At 40.4% G+C, this 26,513-nt stretch overlaps 1 protein-coding gene across 3 annotated transcripts in view; it reads right to left on the bottom strand.

The window, feature by feature from the left end:
- The window catches only part of DPYS (dihydropyrimidinase), an 86,567-nt gene that overhangs the window by 54,486 nt on the left and 5,568 nt on the right, over nucleotides 1–26,513 (bottom strand). For all 3 annotated transcript variants that reach the window (XR_498654.3, XR_012093739.1, XM_008001327.3), the window contains exons 2-4: nucleotides 16,081–16,239; nucleotides 12,186–12,365; nucleotides 8,845–9,034 (exon numbers count right to left, since the gene is read on the bottom strand). Coding sequence is in view for 1 of the 3 variants with exons in the window: in XM_008001327.3 (XP_007999518.3) it covers nucleotides 8,845–9,034; nucleotides 12,186–12,365; nucleotides 16,081–16,239 (529 nt within the window). In the remaining 2 variants the exon portion in view is untranslated. The remainder of the gene's footprint in view (nucleotides 1–8,844; nucleotides 9,035–12,185; nucleotides 12,366–16,080; nucleotides 16,240–26,513) is intronic.

The raw sequence follows: 26,513 nt of genomic DNA on the forward strand, positions 1-26,513 counted from the left end.
AGCATCTTCTCACAAGAAGGGTGGATGAGAACTAATCTAGTTCTATTAGGCTGGTGCAAAAGTAACTGTGGTTTTTCCCATTGAAATTAATGGCAAAAACTGCAATTACTTTTGCACCAGCCTAATAGTTACTCAAGTTGGACAAAAAAAGATTTAACCATGAAATGGACATTCTTTGCAAACTGTCAAAGGTGACACCACTTTCGATGGCTTGGACTTGAAAGTTTTCTTCTTTCTGTAACTTGCTTTTCACTTTTTATTGCAGAATGCTAAAAGAAAATATCAAGGCATGAGCAAAAAGAAACCTCAGGCTTTGGATGCACTGAACATTCCCCACCTCTTCTTTCCCAGTTCACATAAAAATCCTGGTGAAGACAGACAAAAGGGAAAGAATCCAGAGCTGCAATGGGGTTGAAAGAAGGATCATGGTTGACCAGGGTTTTGGTAGATTTTAGGAATGTGGAAAGCAGATGGGATAGCAATAATTCATAAAGAAAAGTTAGGGGGAGTGACAGCTTGACCTGAAGGAGTAGAAGGAGTCAAGAAGAGCTTTCCTCCTGGAGCAAAAAGGGCAGTGAAGGGGAGGGGAGGAGGAGGTCTGGGTCTCTCAACACTCACCCTCACCTCTGCTGGGAAATGAAGCTTCTTAGGTGGTGTTGATGCTAGATTGAGGTCCCCACACCTTAAACTGAAGCTGTCCAGTGACTATGTCCCATTTGCATTCACACAGCAAGTTCAGGAAACAGACATGCTTGGTGGAAGAGGAATTCCATGCCCATTCCCACACTGACCAACTGAACTGTCCTGTTCACATATGGACAGCCAAGGATGACCAGACTTTTGAAGAAAACACAAACAGCACACGCACACACAAAAAGGAAGACCAGGAGTTTTAAAAACTGAAAAATTGGCCGGGCACAGTGGCTCACGCCTGTAATCCCAGCACTTTGGGAGGCAGAGGTGGGCAGATCACCTGAGGTCAGGAGTTAAAGACCAGCCTGGCCAACATGGCGAAACCCTGTCTCAACTAAAAATACAAAAATTAGCCTGGCATGGTAGTGGACACCTGTAATCCTAGCTACTCGGGAGGCTGAGGCAGGAGAATCACTTGAACCTGGGAGGAGGAGGTTGCAGTGAGCCAAGATTGTGCCAGCCTGGGCAACAGAGCAAGACTCCATCGAAAAACAAACAACAACAACAACAACAACAAAAACCCTGAAAAATGGAACTAGAAAGAAACAGAGTAACCCAGGAAACAGAAGAGAATAAAAAAAAAAAATCTTCATTAGTATTCTTAGCTTAAGAAGATAGGCTGGGCCCAATGGTTCATGCCTGTAATCCCAACACTTTGGGAAGCCGAGGCGGAAGGATCACTTGAGCCCAGGAGTTCAAGACCAGCCTGGGTAACATAGTAAGACTATGTCTTTATATAAAAATAAATAAATAAACAAATAAAGTACAAAATTTTTTTCAAAAAGGAAGATCATGCATCTATTGAAAGAAAAACATTAAAAAGAATAAGCAACCACGGATAAAAAGAGCACTTAAAAAACAAGAACGTTTTCTTGGAAATGAAGGTGTGGTTACCAAGACACAAGTTTATTAGAAGGGCAGGAAAACAAAAGTGTTTCCTAAATTGTAGAGCAAAAATTCAAATCTTTTTTTAAAAGGTGAAACTAGTTAAAGGACATAGAGGATTATGATGGAGTCCCAGGAAAAGAAAACAGAGGAAATGAATATGGAGGAAAATACAGAAGAAATTTTCAGAATCAAAGCTCAGTTGTCAGATAGATAAAGGCCTCTGAACATGAAGGTAAATTTTTTAAAGGCCTACTACTAAATATAGCCTTGTCAGAGGTGTTCCAACCAGAGCGACTCCATCTTGAAGAGGGGTTGGGTAAAATGAGGCTGAAACCTCCTGGGCTGCAGAACAGGATGCGGTAAAGAAGCTGACCAAAACCCACCAAAACCAAAATGACAATGAGAGTGACCTCTGGCCATCCTCGCTGCTCATTATACACTAATTATAATGTATTAGCTACAATGTATTAGCTAAAAGACACTCCCACCAATGCCGTGACAGTTTACAAATGCCATGCCAACATCTGGAAGTTATACAATATGGTCTAAAAAAGGAGGAACTCTCAGTTGCAGGAATTCCCTGCCCCTTTCCTGAAAAACTCATGAATAATCCACCCCTTATTTAGCAGATATTCAAGAATTAACATTAAAAATACCCAATCAGCAGCCCCTGGGGCTGTTCTGTCTATGGAGTAGCCATGCTTTCGTTTCTTTACTTCTGTAATAAACTTGCTTTCACTGTACTTTATGGACTCACATGAAATTATTTCTTGAGCAAGATCCAAGAACCCTCTCTAGGGGTCTGGATTGGAACCCCTTTCCAGTAACAGTCTTAATGAAATTTCTGGACATCTAAAATGAAGAGAAAGTATAAAAATCTTACAGATAATGGAAAGTTTGTGATAAGAAGACAACAAATTGTCAAATTGTATAGGGATTTGCCTGTTCCTCAGTAACACTGGATGCCAGTAGAGAAGGAAACTGTGCCTTCGTAATTCAGAAGGAAATATTTCGGAACCAAGAATTCCACACCCATTCAAATCACCCAACAAGCCTGAAGACAAGGAATCAGAAAATTCACCTTTTACACACTTTTCCTTAAAAATTACCTGAAAATCTTCAAAGTAATTCAAGAAAAGGGGAGATATGGAAACCAGGAATCAGTATATCCAACCTCATTATCCCAGAATGACATCTCTACTGCAGGCTTAGCAAGGAGCTACGAAAAATGAAAGCGAAAGTCAGCAGATTCTCCTCCCACAAAGAATCTCTGCAAGTAGAGCTGATTCTATTCAATAGAAAGTGTGATGAAGAAGCTAGAACTCTTCATGATATGGTAAAGAAGGCACATATTTCTTTTCTCAACCTATTTTAAAAAGAGCTAATTGGAAAAATGTCAGGAGAAACGAGAAACTTTACAAGACAATAATGGTCTAAATATGTAGCAAACTAAAATAAGGCATGCTTTTGAGTCCTATTGAAATGAAGAAAACTCACTTGACCTTGACACTTGGAAATAGCTTCTCTGAGAATTAATTTGAATAACACTAACTTGCACTCCAAGTTAGTGCTATAAATTTCTCTAAAGTTCTCTTCTCACTAATAGTTTCTACAGAGAAGAATATTTCCATAATTTTACCCTGCGACAGTTCTAAATTTTAGACTTAACCTATAGAGAAAGCACGGAAGACCTAATCAGAGTTACAGAGTCTGTGTAAAGATAATAATACAGCTGGTAGCCATCTGGAGGAGGCAGAGAGAGAGAACACTTAGGGCCTCTAAGTTTCTTCTTCAGCCTGTAGAGAAGAGATGTCAGGCTGGGTGTGGTGGCTCACACCTGTAATCCCAGCTCTGTGGGAGGCCATGGTGGGAGGTTAGCCTGAGAACGGCCTGGGCAGCATGGTAAAACACCAACTCTACAAGAAATTTAAAAATTAGCCATGTACAGTGGTGCATGCCTATAGTCCCAGTCACCCTGAAGGCTGAGGCAGGAAGATTGCTTGAGCCCAGGAAATCGAGGCTACAGTGACCTGTATTCTTGCCACTGCACTCCAGCTCCTGTGAGATCCTGCCTCTAAAAAAAAAAGGAATAGCTAAAACACATAAAATAAAACACGTAAAATTAAATATATTATTTGAATTGATATTTATTACTGACAAAACTCAGGAGGTGAGAAGTTTACAGGAACTAAATTATTCATTTCTCATATAGTTGAGAGTCAAGTGATACTGTCAAAAATTACAAATCACTACAAACTTATAGTTTAGGATTTTAGAGGTAACCACCAAAAACTAAAGATAGATAAGTTTAAAATCACTGACTCTAAAGAATGAGCTGAGAGAGATAGAAGATATTTACTTTCCATTTAATACTTCATCATTTCCGCCCCCAAAATTAATCTTTTAATGATAAAGATAGCAAAATGATGATAATGTCTTAAATAAGAAATTTAAATGTAATGCCAAAAACCAAAAACCAATTACAATTACAAATTTTAAAACACCAAAACCAGCGAGGCGTGGTGGCTCACTCCTGTAATCCCAGTGCTGTGGGAAGCTGAGGCAGGAAGATCGCCTGAGGCCAGGAGTTCAAGACCAGCTTGAACAACAAAGGGAGACTTCACTTCTACAAAAAATTTTAAAAATTGGCTGGGTGTGGTGGCATACGTGAGTAGTTGCGGCTACTTGGGATGCTGAGGTTGGGAGGATCATCTGAGCACAGGAACTTGAGGCCGCAGTTAGCTAAGATTGTGCTACTGCACTCCAGCCTGGGTGACAGAGAGACCCTGTCTCTAAAAATAAATAAACCCCAAACCCATTAAATACAAACTTGATATCCAGGTCTTCCCAACTTCAGATCAATTTCTCCTTTAACAGAGTGGAGAGTGACAGAAAAAGTTTGGTCTTTGGGGACACATAGACTTGGACTTGAATTCCAAGTTTAGCACTTACTAATAAAGTGATCTTTGGCTCAATTCACCAATCTCTCCCAAGCCTCAATTTCATCAATCACAAAAGAGTGGTAAAATTGAGCATGAGGCATTATTATGACAATTTTTTAAAAGACAATGTATATTAAAACACATTGATAAGAATATAGTAAAACCTGAAATGAGATAAAAGAGATTAAAATACTACTATGTGCCAGGCACATATTAAGCACTCAGCAAGCTGTTAGTTGTTATCATTACTATCCCGCACTTCTGGGTGTAGAGCTGGCGACTGAACAATAAAATCAAATTTAATAGCATTATATGTCTAGGCTACCACAATGAAGCAATCAATAATTGGATCTCCTTTGTATCTCCTGGAGCCGTGACTCTCAGGCTTTCATATCCATGTGAATCACCTGGGGTTCTAGTTATAAGTGCACATTCTGATTCAGGGAATCTGGATGGGCCCCAAGGCTCTGCGTGTCCAAGGAGCTCCCAGGCAATGTGGAGGCTGCATTCTAGGGACCACACTGTGAGAGTCAAGGCCCTTGAAGATAGAATGGGCTCCTGACGTCAGGTGATCCACCCGCCTCGGCCTCCCAAAGTGCTGAGGTTACAGGCGTGAGCCACCTCGACCAGTCTGGCCAACATGGTGAAACCCTGTCTCTACTAAAAATACAAAAAAATTAGCTGGGCATAGTAGTGGGAGCCTGTAATCCCATCTACTCAAGAGGCTGAGGCAGGAGAAGCGCATGAACCCAGAAGGTGGAGGTTGCAGTGAGCCAAGATCACGCCACTGCACTCCAGCCTGGGTGACAAAGTGAGGCTCTGTCTCAAAAAAAAAAAATAAAAATAAATAAAAAATAAAAAAGAATGGGCCGGCAATGGTATTTACAGATGGGAGATTTTCATAGTATAAATGTGTAAAACCGAACGATTTCTTATTTACATCCATCTTGCTCTTTTACATTTAGAAATGATGTGAGATAATAAATGAGTGCAGACAGGGTAGATTTCTCTTCTGTAAGAGGTCAGTGTGGTCCAACAGCTCTTGTCCCACTGTACCCGCAGGGATCTGTCCTTTGGTTTGCTGATGCAGTCACCATGTGAACAGCTGGGCACAGTTTATGTCCACCCCTTCCTCTTTGGGCCCCTGCTTGATCCCATGCCTTGGTCACATACATGGGGTAGGGAATCTTTCAAACTAGTTTATTCTGAAGCAATGTTGCCTCTTTGACAATTGGCATAAGGGTATTTTCACAAGTATTATACTGTCACAGTAAGTCTGACTCAACTACAACGTTTAGGGTGGTATTTTAAATATTTCGTGTTTATAATTCCTTGGGGAAAATATGAGCAATGTCCCAAAAATTACATATGCAATTTGAACCAGCAATCCCACTTCTAGGAATCTACCCTCAAGATACCCATTTTGTGGTGGGCAGAAAGATGGAGCCCAACAGATGTCCACATCTTAATCCCCATATCCCGTGAATATGTTACTTTACACGGCAAAGGGATTAATAGATATGATTAAATTAAGGCCCTTGAAATGGGGGAAATTATCCTGAATTAATCAGGTAGGCTTAATATAAGGCGCCCTTAAAGTGAAAGAGAGAGGCAAAAAGGTCAAAATAATGTGATGTGAGAAGGTCTCAACCATTGTGGCTGGTGCTGAAGATGGAGGAAGGGGCCACAAGCCAAGTAATGCGATGGGCCTCACAAGGGCTGGCAAGGCAAGGGCCTCCTAGGACGTCAGAAAGGGATGCAGCCCTGCAGACACCTTGACTGTAGCCTGGTGAGACCCATTTCAGGCTTCTGACCTCCAGAACGAATGTGTCTTTCACAAATTGAAATGGCATATGCAAAAGGCCATCACTGTGGTTTCTCTTGAAACAGCTAAAGATCAGAAACAACCCAGATGTCCATCCATAGGGGACTCATTGAATAAATACAGTAGCATACTCTGTACTTACAAAAAAGAATGAGGAAAATTTCTGTGTCTAATGTGGGCTGACCTTCAGAACATATTTTCAAGTGGAAAACAAAGCAATTGTAGACAAGGTGTACAGTATGCTACCTTTTATGTAGGAAAGAAGAACTATATTCTTATTTGGTAAAGAGAAACATGGTAAAGATAGGCCAGAAATAAATTAATAAAAATCATTACTTATACTGTATGGGAAGAAGGACCTAGAGAAGGCAAGTAAAACTTCATTGAACATTTTTAGATATAATTTTGACTCTTGGACCATGCAAATGTTTTACAGATTCAAGAAATAATATTGAATTTTAAAATAATTTATAATAAAATTAAAATATCTGTATTTACTAGTTTTCTGCCTATGATCTGTATTCTAAAACCCTCTCTAGACTTTTACTTTGCTCCTAATGGAATTCTATCTCAATGAAAAACAAATACCCAAGATCAAGAAACTGCTTCCTGACAGAACTGTCAAAATTGGAGCTTGAAGATGGGTTAGAAGTGAAAATTTCTGCTGATTTCACTGTTCCTTAAATAATATTCTGACATTACGGACCTGGTACACGACTTAACAAAGCAAATAATAATTACAGACCAACTCATAGAGTTGGCAACAGCACCATCTGGTGGGAAAAACCTATAACTTTAAAATTGCAGTACTTATATTTTCTTTTTTAAGGGGTGAAACTCTTTTACATACGAGAGTAGCAATCAGAAATGGTTGGTTAATAAGACATTATTAACTCCTATGTGAAATAAGCCTACTCTTAACACAAAATATTGATGGATTACATTTTAAAAGTGCACACAGCTTGCACAAATCATTACTGAAACTTAATGCAACAAGAAGAAATTTTGACAAAATTTATTTTGGTATCAATTATATACATGCCAAAACCATGTGGTGGATCATGCTTGTAATCCCAACATTTTGGGAGGCCAAGGTGAGAGGACTGCTTGAGCCCAGGAGTTCGAGACTAACCTGGGCAACATGGCAAAACCCTGTCTCTACAAACAATTTAAAAATTAGCTGGGCATAGTGGCGCATGCCTGTGGTCCCAGCTACTTGGGAGACTGAGATGGGAGGATCACTTGGAAGTTAGAGGCTGCAGTGAGCCGTGATTTTACCACTGCACTCCAGCCTGGGCAACAGAGTGAGACCCATTATTTTTATAATGAATCTTATAAAAATACAGCCTGTTTTAATAAAGAAAAAAAAAAAACCAGCAAGGTTGAATTATAAGACTGTCTCTGATTATCTGTATTCCTAAAATTGAGAGGACAGAAGCTACCATGGGCCTAAAGTCATTGAGTAAAATGCACCTTATTTGTTTTTCGTCCTTTCTCTACCAGTATTGGCAAAAGAATGAAATCATTTATTTGCCCAATGCTTATCAAAAATAGGAGATTTTCTCTTTCCTTTAAGATGAATATTTACATGCTAGACTGAACTAGAGAACTGAGGCAATTAGGCAATTTGGGGTAAAAATAACTTAGGTTTTAAAATCTTAAAATAACTATCATAAAAACACCATTTGGATAATTGCTTCAATTGCTCCAACACCCAAGTGTCTGTCAGATGAATCAACTCAATTCAAAAGAAATTTATTGAGCATGTACTAGGTGCCTTGCACTGCCCTGATTTAGGCAGAGGGAAGGGTAGTGGAGCTGCCTAAGAGATAGGGAAGCTTCTTCAAAATTAATGAAAGAGGGCGAGGCATGGTGGCTCACACCTGTAATCCCAGCACTTTGGGAGGCCAAGGCGGGCAGATGATTAGAGGTCAGGAGTTTGAGACGAGCCTGGCCAACATGGTGAAACCCCGCCTCTACTAAAAATATAAAATTTAGCTGGGTGTGGTGGTGCTCACCTGTAATTCTAGCTACTCAGGAGGCTGAGGCAGGAGAATTGCTTGAACCCAGAAGGCGGAGGTTGCAGTGAGCCGAGATCACGCCACTGAACTCCAGCCTGGGTGACAAAGCCTGGACTCCATCACAAAAACAAACAAAAACCTGACAGCTTTGCATTTAACTATCGTATTTAAAAGTGGCTGCTAGTGGCATTGAGTGTGGGGGCATGTGGCTAAAGGAAATGTCCTGGGGTCCCAAGGATGGAGAAGAAATAACAAATGAAACCTGAAGGTAGAGAGGCAAGGATGAAGATGAACAAAAGTGGGGGAAAACAGACACACATAAGGATAAACGAAACCAGGAGGCTAATAAAAAGGGAGGAAGAAAAGTTGTGAAAATCCACATGCACTTTCTCCTAAACTGAAGCAGAGGCCACAGACATGGACTTTCCTCTTCAGCTAACACTGAGTTCTAAGTGAGGTTACATTCAGGAATTACCGTCTCTCCTTGCATCCGCTATCACCTTAGCTGCAGACTTGCTCATCACATGCACAATGTAGAGAGGACAGTTCACAGCGCTGGCTATGGTGATGGCTCTTAGCGTGGCCTCTGCCTCCACTGCCTCTGGGCGGCACAACTCGTGACCCTCAGGGCCTGTTATCCCCAGAGCCAACATCTTCTTTGCTCCCTAAAAAGACAGCAGGAATGTGCATATGTGCAATAAAGGTTTACTAATGACAGATAACATTATTTTATCATAAATTAAATGCAATGCCAGGCTTTTGATCTGTTAGGTATAGGGGTGTGTGTGTGCATGTGTGTGTGTGTGTGAACATGTTTGTGTGGGTGTATATATACAACATGTATATTTGGTAAGAATAAATTTGATATTCTAATCATATAAGTTAATTTTCCATATGCATATTTTACCATCACTTTTTTTTATTGAAAAGGGGAAAAACCAAGCACAGGCAACCAAAGCAAAAATGAACAAATGGGATCACATCAAGTTAAAAAGCTTCCGCATAGCAGAGGAAACAATCAACAAAGTGAAGAAACAACCCATGAAATGGGAAAAAATATTTGCAAACTACCCATCTGACAAGGGATTAATAACCAGAATATATACAAAACTAAAACAACTCTACAGGAAAAAAATTAATAATCTGATTTAAAAATGGGCAAAAGATTTGAATAGAGATTTCTCCAAAGAAGACATACAAATGGCAAACAGGCATAGGAAAGGTGCTCAATATCACTGATCATCAGAGAAACGCAAATCAAAACTACAATGAAATATCATCTCACCCGAGTTAAAATGGCTTATATTAAAAAGACAGGCAATAACAACTGCTGGTAAGGATTGGAGAAAAGGGAACCTATGTAAACTGTTGGTGGGAATGTAAATTAGCAAAACTGCTATGGAGAATAGTTTGGAAGTTCTTCAAAAAACTAAAAATAAAGCCTACCATATGATCCAGCAATCCCACTGCTGGACATATATGCAAAAGAAAGGAGATCAGTATATCGAAGAGATATACCTGCATTGCCATGTTTGTTGCTGCACTGTTCACTACAGCCAAGATTTGGAAGCAACCTAATTTGGAATTTGGAACCTGATTTGGAATCAACAGATGAATAGGTAAAGAAAATGTGGTACATATACACAACGGAGTACTATTCTGCCATAAAAAGAATGAGATCCACACTTGGACTCGAGAAGGGGAACATCACACACCGGGGCCTATCATGGGGAGGGGGGAGGGGGGGAGGGATTGCATTGGGAGTTATACCTGATGTAAATGACGAGTTGATGGGTGCTGACGAGTTGATGGGTGCAGCACAGCAACATGGCACAAGTATACATTATGTAACAAACCTGCACGTTATGCACATGTACCCTAGAACTTAAAGTATAATAATAATAATAAATTAATTAATTAATTAAAAAAAAAAAAAGAATGAGATCCAGTCATTTGCAACAACATGGATGGAACTGGAGGTCATTATGTACGTGATATAAGCCAGACAGAAAGACAAACATCACATGTTCTCACTTATTTGTGGGATCTAAAAATTAAAACAAACTCATGGAGATACAGTATAGAAGTATGGTTACCAGAGGCTGGGAAGGTTAGTGGGGAGGGATGGCTGTGGGGAGAGGGGGAAGGTGGAGATGGTTCGTGTGTTTAAAAAAAAAAAAAGTTAGAAAGAATGAATAAGAACTAGTACTTGATAACACAACAGGGGCACTATAATCAATAATTGCACCTTTTGGCCAGGCGCATGGCTCACACCTGTAATCCCAGCACTTTTGGAGGTGGAGGTGGGCAGATCACGAGGTCAGGAGATTGCGACCATCTTGGCTAACATGGTGAAAACCCGTCTCTACTAAAAATACAAAAAAGTAGCTGGGCGTGGTGGCGGGCACCTGTAGTCCAAGCTACTCAGGAGGATGAGGCAGGAGAATGGCGTGAACCTGGGAGGCGGAGCTGGCAGTGAGCAGATATCATGCCACTGCACTCCAGCCTAGGCAACAGAGCGAGATTCCATCTCAAAAAATAATAAATAAAAATAAAAAATAAAAAATAATTGCACCTTTTAAAATAACTAAAAGAGTATAATTGGATTGTTTGTAACACAAAGGGTAAATGCTTGAGGGGATGGATCCCCAATTTTCCATGATGTGATTCTTATGCATTGCAAGCTTGTATCAAAATATCTCATGTACCTCATAAATATATACATCTACTAGGTACCCCACAAAAATAAAAAGAAATTTAAAAATAAAAGGTGAAAAAGATATGAAGTTATTTCTAATCACAATCTTTGAAAAGCAATATCCATATTTAAGATTTAATATTGATTCTGTCAAACAAAATAAAAATACTATGGATCCTTGTTGAAGTGACTCCCTGTCATACTATGTAATCAGTTTTACTTTTCTTATGGAATAATCCTCTTCACTTGCTCCCCAACCCAACCCACTAAATGGTATTGGACCTGTTCTCTTTCTTCTTCAAAATGTTATTTCTTCCTTACAAAAAGGGCATGAAGTCCAGACTCAGAGTGGTAAAAAGACTTCCTGATGTCATGAAACTATAAAGCAGAAGAGTCCAATTTAAACCCTGGTCTGTTTTTTGTTTTGTTTTGTTTTTACAGCTCACGCTCTCTTCTCATTATTCCTCTCTGCCTTGTGGCCACTGAGCCTCTATCTCACTCACTTTAATGGGAGCTGAGCCTAGGGAGTTTTAAAAAAAAGTCAGCTAATATAAAGGGCAAGAGACAGCTCTTTAAATCTTGCAGATGGTGTACCCTTCAGGCATTAATAATGGGACTAACATGAGAAATAAATATCATCTAGATTCTTCCAGAGTACATTTTAATATCCAGTTTCTGAAAAGAGCAAGGCTTTAAACAGCTACCTAATACACTGCTTAAGTCATCAGATGACACTGATATTGTCCACACTTTGGTATTCCGAACCAGCAGCCTGAGCTTCTGAAAAACAACAAAGCCAAAACTGTGCTGGAGGACACAAAGAAAAGTATTTGTGTTTTCATAACAGCACATGTTTGAGATCTAAGAGCTGGTTAGCAATGGGAAATCCTCATTCTAGTGCATATACCACCTGCATAAAGCTGAGAGCAGGGACTCGAGTAAATGGAGTCGGGAGTTTCTGAGTCACAGAAAATCCGTTTCTGAGCCACAGAAAATCCATTTCTGGATTTCTCATGTTCCAATGCATTAAATGAGTTTACCTATGTAGTCCCAATCATCTTCACCTTAAGTTATGGCTGCTGTCATTTCTGTAGAAGGTTTGGAATGCAAATGCGTACCTCTGCAATTAAGTCTCCATTTTCTGCATGGACCTGGGCAATTGCTCCAATTTCCTTGCATTGAGAGAAGGCTGCGTACAGCTCCAGGTCTCTCACCATGTACAGATCTTTATAGGCCATAAACATCTTGAAAGAGTTAACACCTTTATCTCGCACAAGGATTTTCATTTCTTCTTTAACCTAAAAGGAAGCAGCAACCACAACAACAATATGTTACTCTAATTTAAATGATAATTTCAACATTCTCTAAAACGTTGCATTTGGAAGAGAACTAAGTAAAATAAGGACAACAGTTTAGTTCCACAAAAATGCAATCAAGGCCTTGATCTTTCACCAAGGTTATACCGCATTTCATCTGATAAACTGCTGCTGCTCTCATACTTTTAAATCATGAAAAAGTGAATAGCTTTTTCCAAAATACTTTATTTCTGTACTTGGATATAAAATTCTCTGCATCTATCTCCCAATTCGAGGAAATTATTCTAGAAAATGACCTTGAAGCCATGTTGGCAGCAACAGAAGCAATTATGGATCCAGCAGGAATGAACATTAATGTGAGGTAAAGATTCAGGTTTAAATCTGAAAGCCATAGGTGGAGTTCTTAGAAGGAGGAAGTAGAAGATGCAGATGGACCCAGGCATGCCTGAGAAAGCACGAGCTCAGGGTTTAGCTGTAGAGCCAGCCGTGGCGGGCATGGGACCCATTGGCAGCTCCCAGGAGGTAAGAGCTGGAGACTCGACTCTGAACCTGTTGGAAGCTCAGAGGCCTTCAGGGTTGCCAGGGGTCAGGGGCAAGTTAATATCAAAGCTATCTCAATAATTGCTCCTTTTTTTCTTTTTTTTTTTTTTTTTTGAGACAGAGTCTTGCTCTGTTGCCTAGGCTGGAGTGCAGTGGCATAATCCTGGTTCACTGCAACCTCTCCTCCCAGGTTCAAGTGATTCTCCTGCCTCAGCCTCCTGAGTAGCTGAGATTACAGGCATGCACCACCATGCCCAGCTAATTTTTGTATTTTTAATAGGGATAGGGTTTTGCCATGTTGGCCAGGCTGGTCTTGAATTCCTGACCTCAAGTGATCCGCCCACCTTGGCCTCCCAAAGTGCTGGAATTACAGGCGTGAGCCACCGCACCCGGCCTCAATAATTGCTTTTGTAGGTCAGATTCAAGTCTCAATAAGAATCAAAAATTTGAAAGGAAAAACTCATAGATTTGACCAAATAAGACTGTTTGAACTTCTATATGTTAAAACACACCCACACCCACCCACCCACACATACACATACAATGAAAAACGTAACAAGCATAGAATTATTGCTTTTAGCTAATAAAAGTTCTTTCAATTTGATAAGAAAAACATGTTGAAAAATGTTGCCAACCATTCATGGAGTAATAAAATGACTAATAATACATGCAAGAAATAAACTTCCTAGTAACTAAAAAGTGCAAAATAAAGCAGTGTAATTCTATTGAGTCAGCAAAGTTTAAGAATGATATTACACATGAATATACTCATTGCTATCACTGTTTATTCCCTTGGAAATGTCCCTCCCTTTTCTTGATGGTGCTTATCCCCCAGCAAAGCAGTAAGGACTGATCACCTGTCTACCCCACTAGGATTTCAGCCCCATGAGAGAAGGGGCCTTGTGAGGCTTGTCCACTGACGTGTCCTGGAACAGTGCCTGGTGCATAGTGTCCACTCAATAACTATTTATTGAATAAATTAATTACTACTTAATTAATATAGAAAAAAGCACCAAAATATTGAGAGTGGACAAGAGATGGAATGTGCTCCAAGTTAGATTGGGAGGGACAAAACATGGGACAGTGCACCTCATTTTTTTCCCCCAACAGTTTCTAATTTTTTACAATGAGTACATTAGTTTTATAGTCAGAAAAAAAAATGCTTGAAACATTATTAGCATATTCACATGATGGGCTTCCAAAGGGGATTATGATCTGCACTGCTTACATGAAATATCTTTTGCTCTCTGAGTAGAAGAGCCCTCATTAATCATCCCTGCCATCCACATCCATGCAAGAGTCTCATTATACAACTTGCAAGGATATTAGCTTCAGCCTTGCTCCTCCAAAAGTGTGGCACCTGAACCAGTAGCAGCAGCGTCACCTGGTTGCTTGCTAGAAATGCAGAATCTTGGGTCCCATCTGCCCCTAACCTACTGCTATGGGTTGACTTGTGTGACCTCAAAATCCATATGTTGAAGTCCTAACTCCTTGTTTGGAAATAGAGTCTGTGCAGATGTAACTAGTTAAGATGAGGACACGAGCATGTGGGCTTTATCCAGTGTAACTGGTGCCCTTATATCAAGTGGAAACTGGGAGGCAGACCTGCCACGGGGAGAACATCATATGAAGATGAAGGCAGAGATTGGGGTGATGCTTCGACAAAACAAGGAATGCCAAAGGTTGTCAGCAAACTACCAGAAGTTAGGAGAGAGGAATGGAACAGGTTCTCCCTCAGAGGTCTCAGGAGGAGCCAACCCTGCTGACACCTAAATCTCAGGCTTCTGGCCTCCACAACTGGGAGGCCGTCAATGTCTGTTGTTTAAGCCATTCTGTTTGTCGTACATTCTGTTTGCTAGGGTTACAGCAGCCCTAGCAAACGAATAACCCCCCTGAACAGAATCTGCAATCTGCATTTTAGCAAGGTTTACCAGGTGACTCTTTGCATACTAAAGTGTGAGAAATACTGATAAGGACAAACACCAGCACCTTTGCTCCATCTTTAAAATAGGAGAATAGGAAAATGAAGACAGGGAAGGAAGGGAGGGAGGAAAGAGAAGAAGACAGAAGGAAGAGAGGAAGGGAGGCAGGGAGGGAGGGAGGTAAAAGAAGAAGAGAAGGGAGGGGAGGGGAGGGGAGGGAAGGGAAGGAAAGGAGGGTGATCCTAAAAGCATAAGAGTTCAGATGCATCACTAAAAGGGCATAAGAAAAACTAACTTTAGCTGTGGACTATAAACTTTGCTATTATGTTTGCTGAACTACCTGTTAAAGATTGATATTTGTTTTTGATTAACTTGTGATCTAAAGCCCGAGTTTGTGGGGGACGTGAGACTATGTCCTAATGGTGAACTCTTTCTGGTAAAAAGATTGCTGAATTAAGGGAAATGTGGAAAAACATGTTGCAATTTAAATTCCAAGTAAAAATTTCTTCCAAAATTCACACACAAATTTATGTGGGAGGAAATCAACATATTTTAACATCTCTCAAACTTTCTTTTCTATCTAAATCATGTTATTTCTGCCATGGCCTGGGCAATTAGTGGACATGGAAGGTTGCTTTAAGCTCTGTTATGAAATGGTCTGACCAGGTAGTAACATTAGCAGAGCAGGAAGATCACTCGGTCAAGATACCGCTAGGAGAAGACTCTGGAAACAGTCCAGGTCTGTCCCTTCCTCTCTAAAGAAGGCTCATGAGTGGGAAGGCAGGCTTCTAGTTCTAGAGCATTCTAAATTTAGAATTTCCTTGATTTTTTTTTTTGAGAAATTAAACATTTTTTATTGAAGTTCTAACCTGTGGGAAAATACTGTTTAAAAGATTCTGGGGATATTGAATTTAAGAAAAAGAGAAATCAGTATATTAAACACTACACTTAAAGCATTGATAATTCATCAATTAAATATTAAGAGAAGCTGTTATGAATGAGTGTAAAAGATTTATCCTATTGTCTTTATACAATTTTTTAATTTAGTTTTTAAAATTGATAATACTTCGCAGAATTAAAAATTCAAAAGATACAAAAGAATATGCAGTGAAAAGTCTTCCTGCCAGTTCTGTCCTCCAGTTATCTAGGAAGCAATCAACATCACCAGTTCCTTGCTCTTGTGCAGAGTGAGGACAAGAGGAAAATGGGAACACATTGAAATTCAGGTGCTTTACCTGGTCACTCCACCACGTCACTGCCACGTGAAGGCTGTAGTCACAGCAAACTTTGGGATCAGCCCAGCTTCGCCAGGTCTCGAAGGCCTCAATGAGGGAGCCACCTTTCTGAGGAATGGCGAAATCAATAATCATGGTGGTGCCTCCTGCAAGAGCAGCCTGGAATCATAAGAGGTTTTCAACAAATTAGCTATCAATTTCCTAGTTAAGTCATTTATCATCTTGAACAATGTGCATTTGTAAGCACTTGGGCAAACTCGATGGGTCCAGGAAATTGCAAAAAGATGCTGCCTGTTTAAATGACGCAGAAGGGCATGAATAGACTTTTCATAAATTAAGTTTAAACTATTAAACCTGCTGGAATTGCTTCTGCAAAAAGAATGTCATATCTGATAAGACGAAAATGGCTTTGACTCAAAGAAAACAGAGTGAGGATTGTAAAGAAAAATCAAAATGGAAAAGTGGAAAAAATGCACACATTTTTGTTCTTGAGAAGCAATATTCATTATTATAAAATTCCATTTTATTAGAATCCATCCTGATGAACTGTATCTCTAACTGTCCTGTGGTCCTCTCAGAATCCTGGGAGACTTACGTGGTTCCGGTCTTGCCTCCATTCCCAGAAACCAACTGGTGACCCCTTTATCTTAGATTTGCACCTGTCCCTCTGTCCACTGCTACCGCCCTGGTCTTAGTTCAGATCCTTCTCATTCCTCACCTTAACTATTTTAAGAGTCCTGACTGATCTTCATCTCCCATTCCCTCCAATACAAACCCCTCATTGCAACGAGAGAGATATTTCCAAAGCACAAATGTGATCACTGGATTCCAAAGATGAAAACTGAGTGCTTCTCCCTGCCTCTGCACAAACTGGAATCTTCATAACATGATTTACAAATCCCCGCATTCTGCCTCAACTTGCAATATACCCCTTAGCACATTATATTACATTACATCACTGCTAATTTAAAAACTGTTACTAAATCGCATGCCTTTGGCGAATTATTTAAATTGATTTCAATTAAGCTAAAATCACAGGATGGTTCATGGTTTTTAATTGTTGTATTCAGACACTGTAGGTGAAGAAAACATAGACAGGAGGGATGCTGGCACAGTGGCTTAGACCATGGACCTGGGAGGCTCACGGGCACCAGGGCACAAAGCTCAGCATCAACACTTATTCGCTGTGGTCATCTGAGCAATTTCTTAACCTCTGTGTGCCTTTAATTCGCCATCTGCAAAGTGAGGACAATTGTACCTAAACCATAGGCTTGATAGGAGGATTAAACCGAGGTAATATATACAGAATGCTTAGGTCCAGGCACCTTGGCTCATGCCTGTAATCCCAGCACTCTAGGAGGCTGAGGTGGGAGGAGAGCTTGAGCCCAGGAGTTCAAGACTAGCCTGGGCAACACGGTGAAACCCCGTCTCTACAAAAATGAAAAATTAGCCAGGCATAGTGACACACGCCTGCAGTCCTAGCTACTTGGTAGACTGAGATGGAAGGATCACTTGAGCCTGGGAGTTCAAGGACGCAGTGAGCTGTGATTGCACCACTGCATGCAAGCCTGGGCAGCAGAGAGAGACCCTGTCTCAAAAATAAACAAATAAATAAAAATAAAGTGCTTAGTACAGAGTTTGATTCATGGTAAGTGCTTTATGAATTGAGCACTACTATTTCAGGATTAGGAATTTTTCCATCTTGCCTATATCGTGTTATCTCATCATCAGAAATGTGGTCATGTTACAACACAGGAAGATGCAGTGCCTCTGCCTCTCTTTCCGGCCCCCGCCACCCTCCCCCAGCGGCCTCCAGACATACCGGATGCCCCCATGTCCTACTTGATATGCCAACTCTATTCTACCCCCACTTTTCTTGCTTACTTCAAAAGATTTTTATTTTTCCTTAACTTACTTGACGCCACTCCAATTCTTTCTGCTCTCAAAAATTTCACTTTTCGTACAGGATCCAGTACATTGTCTCCACCTTTAAATAACACTGCCTTATCTGTGGCAAAATAATACATATTTGCATTTCTTAAGAAAACCCTATTGATGTAACAAAAATACTAGGAAAAAAAAATCCTCGGGCTTTGTATTTTTATTTGAATACAGATTAATCTTCTTACCTTCTTCTTAAAGTGTCTTCCCAGTATGACAAGACATCCTTTGAGGATGAAGGACATTTTTCTAATAGAATCTGCTGTTAATTAAAGCGTTAGAAGAAAGTCCTCTTTTAGCATCTACTGAACTAGAAAATCAAGCTTAAAGAACTATTCTTTCTATTCTTTCCCTATTAAAATCTACCATACACAGGATGTGGAGAAACTAGATAAACAGCTGGTGGGAATGTAAAATGGTACAGCCACTTTGGAAAACAGTTTGGAGCTCCTCTCACAGTTAAAGATAGAGTTACCACGGGACCAAGCAATTCCACTCCTAGGCCTATAGCCAAGAGAAATGAAAACATGTTCTCGTAAAAACTTGCACACGAATATTCACAGCAGCATAATCCATGATAGCCAAAAAGTAGAAACTATACAAGCAAAACAATACAATATCCATCGACTCATGAATGGATAAATAAAATCTAATATATTCATACAATGGGATAGTATTTTACCATAAAAGGAAATGAAGTACTGATATACACTATGACATGGGTGAAGTTTGAAAATATGATGCTAAGTGAAAGAAGCCAGTCACAAAGATTATATATTGTGTGATTCTATTTATATGAAATGTCCGGAAGAGACAAATCCATAGAGCAAGTGGAACAGTGGTTGTCTGGGGCTGGGTGGAATGAGGAGAGTCCAAGGTGACAGCTAAAGGGTATGGTGTTTCTTTTGGGAGTATCAAAAGTATTCTGGCCAGGCACGGTGGCTCATGCCTGTAATCCCAGCACTTTGGGAGGCTAAGGTAGGTGGATCACCTGAGGTCAGGAGTTCGAGACAAGTCTGGCCAACATGGTGAAACCCCATCTCTACTAAAAATACAAAAATTAACGGGGCATGGTGGTGGGTGCCTATAACCCCAGCTACTAGGGAGGCTGAGGCAGGAAAATTGCTTGAACCCGGGAGGCAGAGGTTGCAGTGAGCCGAGAAAGTGCCACTGCACTCCAGCCTGGGTGACAAGAGCAAAATTCCATCTCAACACAAACAAACAAACCAAAAGGTATTCTACAATTGATTGTGGCGATGCTTGCACAACTCTGTGAATACACTAAAAGCCATTGTCCTATATGCTTTAAATGGCCGAATTGTATTAAAAGACCTTTTCTGGTTTTATGGAGATAGAATCCACCTACAATACAATGATATGTAGTGAGCCACTATATGTAGCGAAGGAAGTGGTAGATTACACAAATAATTAGGCAATGATTCTGCCCTCAGGGTGTTTATAGGAGAAGCAGAAATATTGTAATAACAGGTAGCAAGTCTACTTTTATAATAAACAGTAGTATAAAAATTGCTGAAGGGAGGTAAAATTCGCTAAGCTCCCTAGAAGGGGTACAGAGAAAAGATGACTGGGAAATCAGAGGAGAGAAAGATCAACTCAGATCAGAGATGGCTTGGATTTCAATCAGGATTAGGACATACATGTGGAAGTTTCCAATTAAGTGTAATAATATCTGAGTCACAGCAAGTGCTGTGATGCTGTTTTTGTGCACCATGATGCTCTAGGAACTACTCCAATGTTTTGCATATTTTAACCATCTCAAGAGCTCTACAGTAGGTACTATGGTTAACTCCATTTTAGAATGGTGAAAACTGAATACAGAAAACCTAGATGATGGGTTGATGGGTGCAGCAAACCACCATGGCACATGTATACTTATGTAACAAACCTGCACATTATACACATGTATCCCAGAACTTAAAGTAAAATAAAGAAAAAATAAACTGAATACAGAACCATCAATAACCTGGCCAAAGTCTCATAGCCAGCAAGGAACAATGGCAGGGTTGGAACCTGAGTCATCAGGCCCTAGAGCCTGAGCCTCCAGGAAATGTGAACTGCATGAGGAGGAGCTCTGAGGAAGAAGATCTGGGGGGAAGAGGTAGCAGCTCAGCAGAAAGTGTTAAAGGGCAGAATTAAGGTGACTGGGGACCATATAAAGTGGTGGTCCCAGAGAAGAAAGACAGGGCAATGATTGTTTTCAGTTGTGAAGGGAGTCAGGTGAGGCGATTTGACTAGGATGAGTAAGAAGATGGCAGGCAAGTGGACAGAGGAGGAGCATGATCTGCACTTAGGAGGGATGTGAATAAAGTGCGGAACATCCTGAGAGTGAGGTGCCTGGGGACGTGTCCACCTGGTGGCATTTGCAGACAGGAAGACATACAGACCTGTTTCCAAAGAGCATACAAGACTAGGAGAAAATGTAGGAGTGACCTAGTAGAGGATGTCATAGGGGTCCCGAGATGGGCCGGAATGGTCAGGGAGACAGAAGCCAGACATGACAATATGAGCCGCAATAACATGCTTCGGAACATACCAATACTCAGCACGAACACAAAACCACACTGAGCCAAAACAAAATGTTTACAGTGGCTGGTTCTGGGTGGTATAATTCCAGGCCATTTAAATTTTCCCCTACTTAAAATTTATTTTCAATATTTTCTAAACTTTCTATTAAAATCATAATTTTTATATGAAAAACAAATATCTTACATATAAATATATGACACAAGGCATATATATGTACAGTCATGTACCATAATGGTGTTTTGATCAATGACAGGACCACATATATGATGGTGGCCTCATAAGATCACAGTACCGTATTCCTACTGTACCTTTTTTATGTTTAGCAATGTTTAAATACACATTTATTATTGTGATTGCCTATGGTATTCAGTAGAGTAACTACTGAACAGGTTTGTAGCCTATAAGCCACAGGTCATAGCATATAGCCTAGGTGTGTAGTAGGCTCTACCATCTAGGTTTGTGTAAGTACACTCTATGATGGTCTCACAACCACACATTTGCCTAATGACACATTTCTCAGAATGTATTCCTGCTATTAAGTGACACATGACCATATATGGTGTATAAATTAAATAGACAGAGCTGTTGATGGTCTTCTTACCAGATTGAAGATATGATAGTCAAAGGGCCACTCTTGTAAAACTAAAGCAAATGAAAATTCTTGGGGCTACGATTTGAAATCTCTTAAATGAGGGTTGATCACAAATGCTCCACCTTCCTAATTAACTAGGAGCAGGAAAGAGAGAGGAGAGGAATAGCCACTTATCTTTTGCTTCTTCTTGTTCTGTTTCTTATCCCCATTTTTATCTCCCTCTTCTCAACCCCAGACTGGGAATGAGTTTGGAGAAGCTGTATTGAATCGGAAAGGATGGCTAGGGCCGAATTTCTCTCAAATAGCTACATGAAGCCTAGTTATTTCCTTTGCTTTTATTCCTGATTGACTTCTTTCCATTTTTGTTTGTCAGTTAGCCAAACAAAATGGATTTAGCTTTTCTAATCTTGGCTCACAAATCAATTATTTCAGCTCCTAATTACTTTTGCTGTTCTTCCTTGTAAACCTTCCAATTTATTTAAAAAACTCTTTTGGGGGACAGGGGAGCCCATGCTGCTTCCAGAAGAAATGCAGTGGAACAGAAATTGAGATAAACTCTAACAGTGGGTCATAATGTTACACAAGATTTTGTTTAAGAATATTCCATTGTAAATTATTACTGAAAGTACAGTAGTTATCGCTTATCCAAGAGGGATACATTCCAAGACCCCCAGTGGATGCCTGAAACTGAGGATAGTATTGAACCCTACATATACTATGTTTTTTCCTATATGTACATACCTATGATAATGTTTAATTGATCATTGGGCACACTAAGAGATTAACAGCAATAACTAATAAAAAATAGAACAAATAGCCAGCATTGCTCTTGCACTTTGGGGCTATTATGAAGTAAAATAAGGGTGACTTGTGGGTGGCCACAAGCACTGCAATACTGCGACAGTTGACCTGATAACTGAGCCAACTACTAAGTGAGTGATGGGCAGAGAGCATCTACAGCATGAATGCACTGGACAAAGGGAGGACTCACGTCCCAGTCCCAGGTAGGATGGAGCAGGATGTCTTGAGATTTCATCACACTACTCAGGATGTTGTACAATTTAAAACTCATGATTGTTTATTTCTGGAATTTTCTGCTTAAGATTTTTGGACTATAGTCGACCTCAAGTAACTGCAGAAATTGAAACTGTGCTTCAGGGTACACTACTGTATTCAAATGCATTTTCTCCCCTTTTTTGGTGCCATCACATTTTTATTTCTAAGCTTATCCTAAAACAAGTGACTTTGTTTCACTAAAATCCATCACAGAACCCGCACTACCCAAGTAAAACAAAAAGAAACCCAACAGTATGTTTGAGCCTTAGGGAGAACCGTTCGTAGCTGAATTTCTAACTCTCTCACAATCATTGAAACCTATGAAAACAAGTTTCATGATCCCAACATCTGTCCGAAATCCAGAAGCACACTCAGCTTTGTAAAGATGTCTTGCACATTCCTGTCCACGCTTGGCTTCTTGCCTCCCTAAGTTTAGAATATTAACCACACTATCATCCATCCCACCAGAAACTTACGCTTGACACCCACTTTTCTTCCCTGTATCCCCAAATCCAATCCATCAACAAGACCCTGGAGGCTGTCTCCTATGAAGTCCGGGAGCCTCTCCATTCCTGCATCTTCACCTCTACTGCCTGGTGCCACCATCATCTTCCCACGGGGCTAGCACAGTGAAGAAATGAGAAGGGAGGGAAAACAGAAAGGAAGAGGGCCATAAAGAGGGTGTGTTAATGAGTAGGTTACCACTGTGAGCAATCAGAGTTCAGTCCCCAGAAAATCCTCAGAGCAACAATGTGAACACAACTCCAAGGTAGGAGGCATACCTACTATATGTCTGCCCAGCCATATCTGCCACTTCCAATCTTTTACTGAGTTCTCTTTGCTCTGAAGATGGAGAAAAAGCAATTGTTGCTCAACCCATAAGATCCTGCATGACCTGAACTTTAGCTTTCTCCAAAGCTCTCTATTGAGTTGTTCCCTCTCAACTCATTCACTCCGCTCCACTGACTCTGTCCCTGCCTCTCTTAGGAGACCTGAGTTCTTTCCCATTTCAGAGAGAGACATCATTCGTGTTCTTCCCTCCTCTACCCATTCCTGTGCTGAGTCCAAGCAATTCTTAACCCTGGATCATGCTGGAATAATACAGAAAGCATTTACTCCATTCCCCAGAGATTCTGATTTAATCAATGTTGTTTCATCTCTGTATGTTCTGTGCCCATTGCAGTACCTGGCACATGAATAGTCTCTAAATGTTTGAAGGGGAAAGGAAGAGAAGGACCAGTGAATTTCCCCAAAAGTGAAGAGATGGAATAATTATGATGGTTCACTTTTCCAATAGCAAACTGGGAACCCTGTGTAAGTTGCGTGTTAGTGTGAAATGTCATTTCCCAAAAATATTGCTAGTCCTGGCCCCGGAGTTTCCTAGATCCTTCTATGAAAATGTTAATATGGAATGTCAATGCAGAATGAAGGCTGAATGCTCAGTTTTTCCAAAGTTCGCTACCAAATCAGTGTTAACTAGGACTTTTAACAAACACAATTTTAATTTATTTCTGTATCTACGCCTCAAATAACTTCTTGACTTCTAAAAAAGATTACATTTTGTTTTACTTTCAGGTGAATTTTAAGGTCTTTGCTTTTATGTGTGAGAAACAGATCCTCATGCTCAGGAACTCATCCATGACTATCACTATATAATGCAGTTTCCCTGTTAGGTGCAATGAAACATAACAGAAAAATTGAAGTGTCCTTTCTCAACTTGTTACTTGATGTGTGAGAAGAAAGCACAAAGCAGTGTTGAGGTATAGATGCTGGGCAGTTGCCCAGGCTCACTTGTCAGCCAAGTAAGCAGCTCAGAAACACAACCAGGTGATGTAGGCCACTGTGACTGATGACTCAGCAAAGGGGAAAATGCCAGATGTCACTGACCTCACATGTTTACTAAAAAATTGTCACAATCATCAAAGCACAGTCTATAAAGCTCAAACTTACTATATAAAATTTCTTATCAAAGTCCAGACAGATTAGAGACCCACATGCCTCTAGTCTGTTTACCACTGAGAACGAATACCATGGTTTTCATCTCTATAACCTCTGTACCAGCCACAATGCCTGGCACTTAGTGGGTTTCCAAAAAATACCTGTTGACTAAATTAATGGAACCTAACAGCCAACTTGAAAAATCCTTAGTTTGGGATTATTCCATAGTAGATGGCAGTTGAGGCTCTAGAATATGCCACTGTAGCATAAAGATTATTTTGAGCTCCAGATATTTGAGAATAGGTGTTGTTTTTTGTTTGTTTTCCTTAAGTCCCAAATCTGCTATAAAGCAAAGCCTCCCCAAAGACCTCAATTATCATAGATTCCCTCTCCAGGGGTTTCATACCAGGGACGATTGACTTATCACTAGAGACTTGGAAGCTGACACCATACCTAAATAGACATTGTCACAAAACTATCATATGTCCCATATCTCCTTCTAAGGGCCTATTTATATTTTCTAAAAGTCATTTGTTTTCCTATGTGTCTTTTCTCCCCGTGACCGTCCCCTATTAAGAAGTTGTTTGATTTTTTGCAAGTGCCTGCTCCGCCTTCCGTTATTCTGTGAAGATGGTGTATAACCCCCAAAATCTAGCCCCTTCCTTGAGTCATATTTTATCTAGGCGCGGCGGCTCACACCTGTAATCCCAACACTTTGGGAGGCCGAGGCGGGCAGATCACAAGGTCAGGAGATCAAGACCACCCTGGCTAACACAGTGAAACCCCATCTCTACTAAAAATACAAAAAAATTAGCCGGGCGTGGTGGCGGGTGCCTGTAGTCCTAGCTACTCGGGAGGCTGAGGCAGGAGAACAGCATGAACCTGGGAGGCGGAGGTTGCAGTGAGCCGAGACTGCGCCACTGCACTCTAGCCTGGGTGACAGAGTGAGACTCTGTCTCAAAAAAAAAAAAGATGGTGTATAATCCCCAAAATCTAGCCCCCTCCTTGAGTCACATTTTTCTGTGAATTCCTACATATGCATGTGATTTTTTTTTAATTAGTCTTTTCTTTTGTGAATCTCTCTTTTGTCAGTTTAATTTGCAGGCCCCCAATTACTAAACATAAGAGGGTCAAGGAAAAGGTTTTCCTCCCTGACAGAAGCATCATGGAAACCTTGATTTCTAGACTACCTCTCTCAGACATTGGTATCGTCTGGTTCTGTGTCCCCAACCAAATCTCATGTTGAATTATAATCCCCAATGTTGGGGGAGGGGCCATGTGGGAGGTGATTGAATCACGGGGGCATATTTCCCTCTTGTTGATCTCATGAGTGAGTTCTCATGAGCTTCCAGAGGCCTCCCCAGTCATGCCTCCTGTACATCCTGTGAAACTGTGAGTCAATTGAACCTCTTTTCTTTAAATATTACCCCGTCTCAAATAGTTCTTTATAGCAGTGTGAGAACAGACTACTACAGACATTGAAAACACCCAGGCCAGACATGTGAGAGAGAAAACAAGGGGTGGAGGTGAATAGCATGCCTATGGAATATCAAAGCTGAAAGAAGGCAAGTTGTAGAATCTAAGCTCAGTGAAAGGATTCCTAACACACAACACCCTTAACAGAACCAAAACTTTAGTTAGCATCAAGTGGTTTCAGTTAATCTTTGAGAATTTTTTGTGTTTCTTCTGATTAGTCTGAAGGTTAAGTTTGTAATCAGAAGGTTAAGTTAAATAGCCATTCAAGGAAACCACGGAATTACAAACCCTCAAAGCTGGAGCATCTGAACTAGTAATACAACACGAATGTTCAAAGCTCAGCCTCACCAATTATTAAAGAGATGATCTTTTAAAGATAGTAAGGAGTGCTATGTTTTTCCTCTGAAATTAACATAGATTTTTTAAAAAGTCATTATCCAGGCCGGGCACAGTGGCTCACACCTGTTAATTCCAGCACTTCGGGAGGCTGAGGTGAGTAGATCACTTGAGCTCAGGAGTTTGAGATCAGCCTGGGCAACATAGTGAGACCCTGTCTCTAAAAAAAAAAAAAAAAATACATTAGCTGGGCATGGTGGCATGCACCTACAGTCCCTGCTACTCGGGAGGTTGAAGTGGGAGGATTGCTTGAGCCTGGGAGATTGAAGCTGCTGTGAGCTGAGATTGCACCACTGCATTCCAGCCCAGGTGAGAGAATGAGACCTCATCTCAATAGAATAGAATAGAATAGAATAGAATAAAATAAAATAATGTCATTATCCAATATCGACCAGAATGCAGTGAAATGGGAATGATAATGGGCACATAAACTGAAGAGCAGTTTGAACGAATGTACTAAACTCCTTTAAGATGTGTCTAATACTCA

This window comes from Chlorocebus sabaeus, chromosome 8 (assembly GCF_047675955.1).
Source record: "Chlorocebus sabaeus isolate Y175 chromosome 8, mChlSab1.0.hap1, whole genome shotgun sequence".
Taxonomy (NCBI): domain Eukaryota; kingdom Metazoa; phylum Chordata; class Mammalia; order Primates; family Cercopithecidae; genus Chlorocebus; species Chlorocebus sabaeus.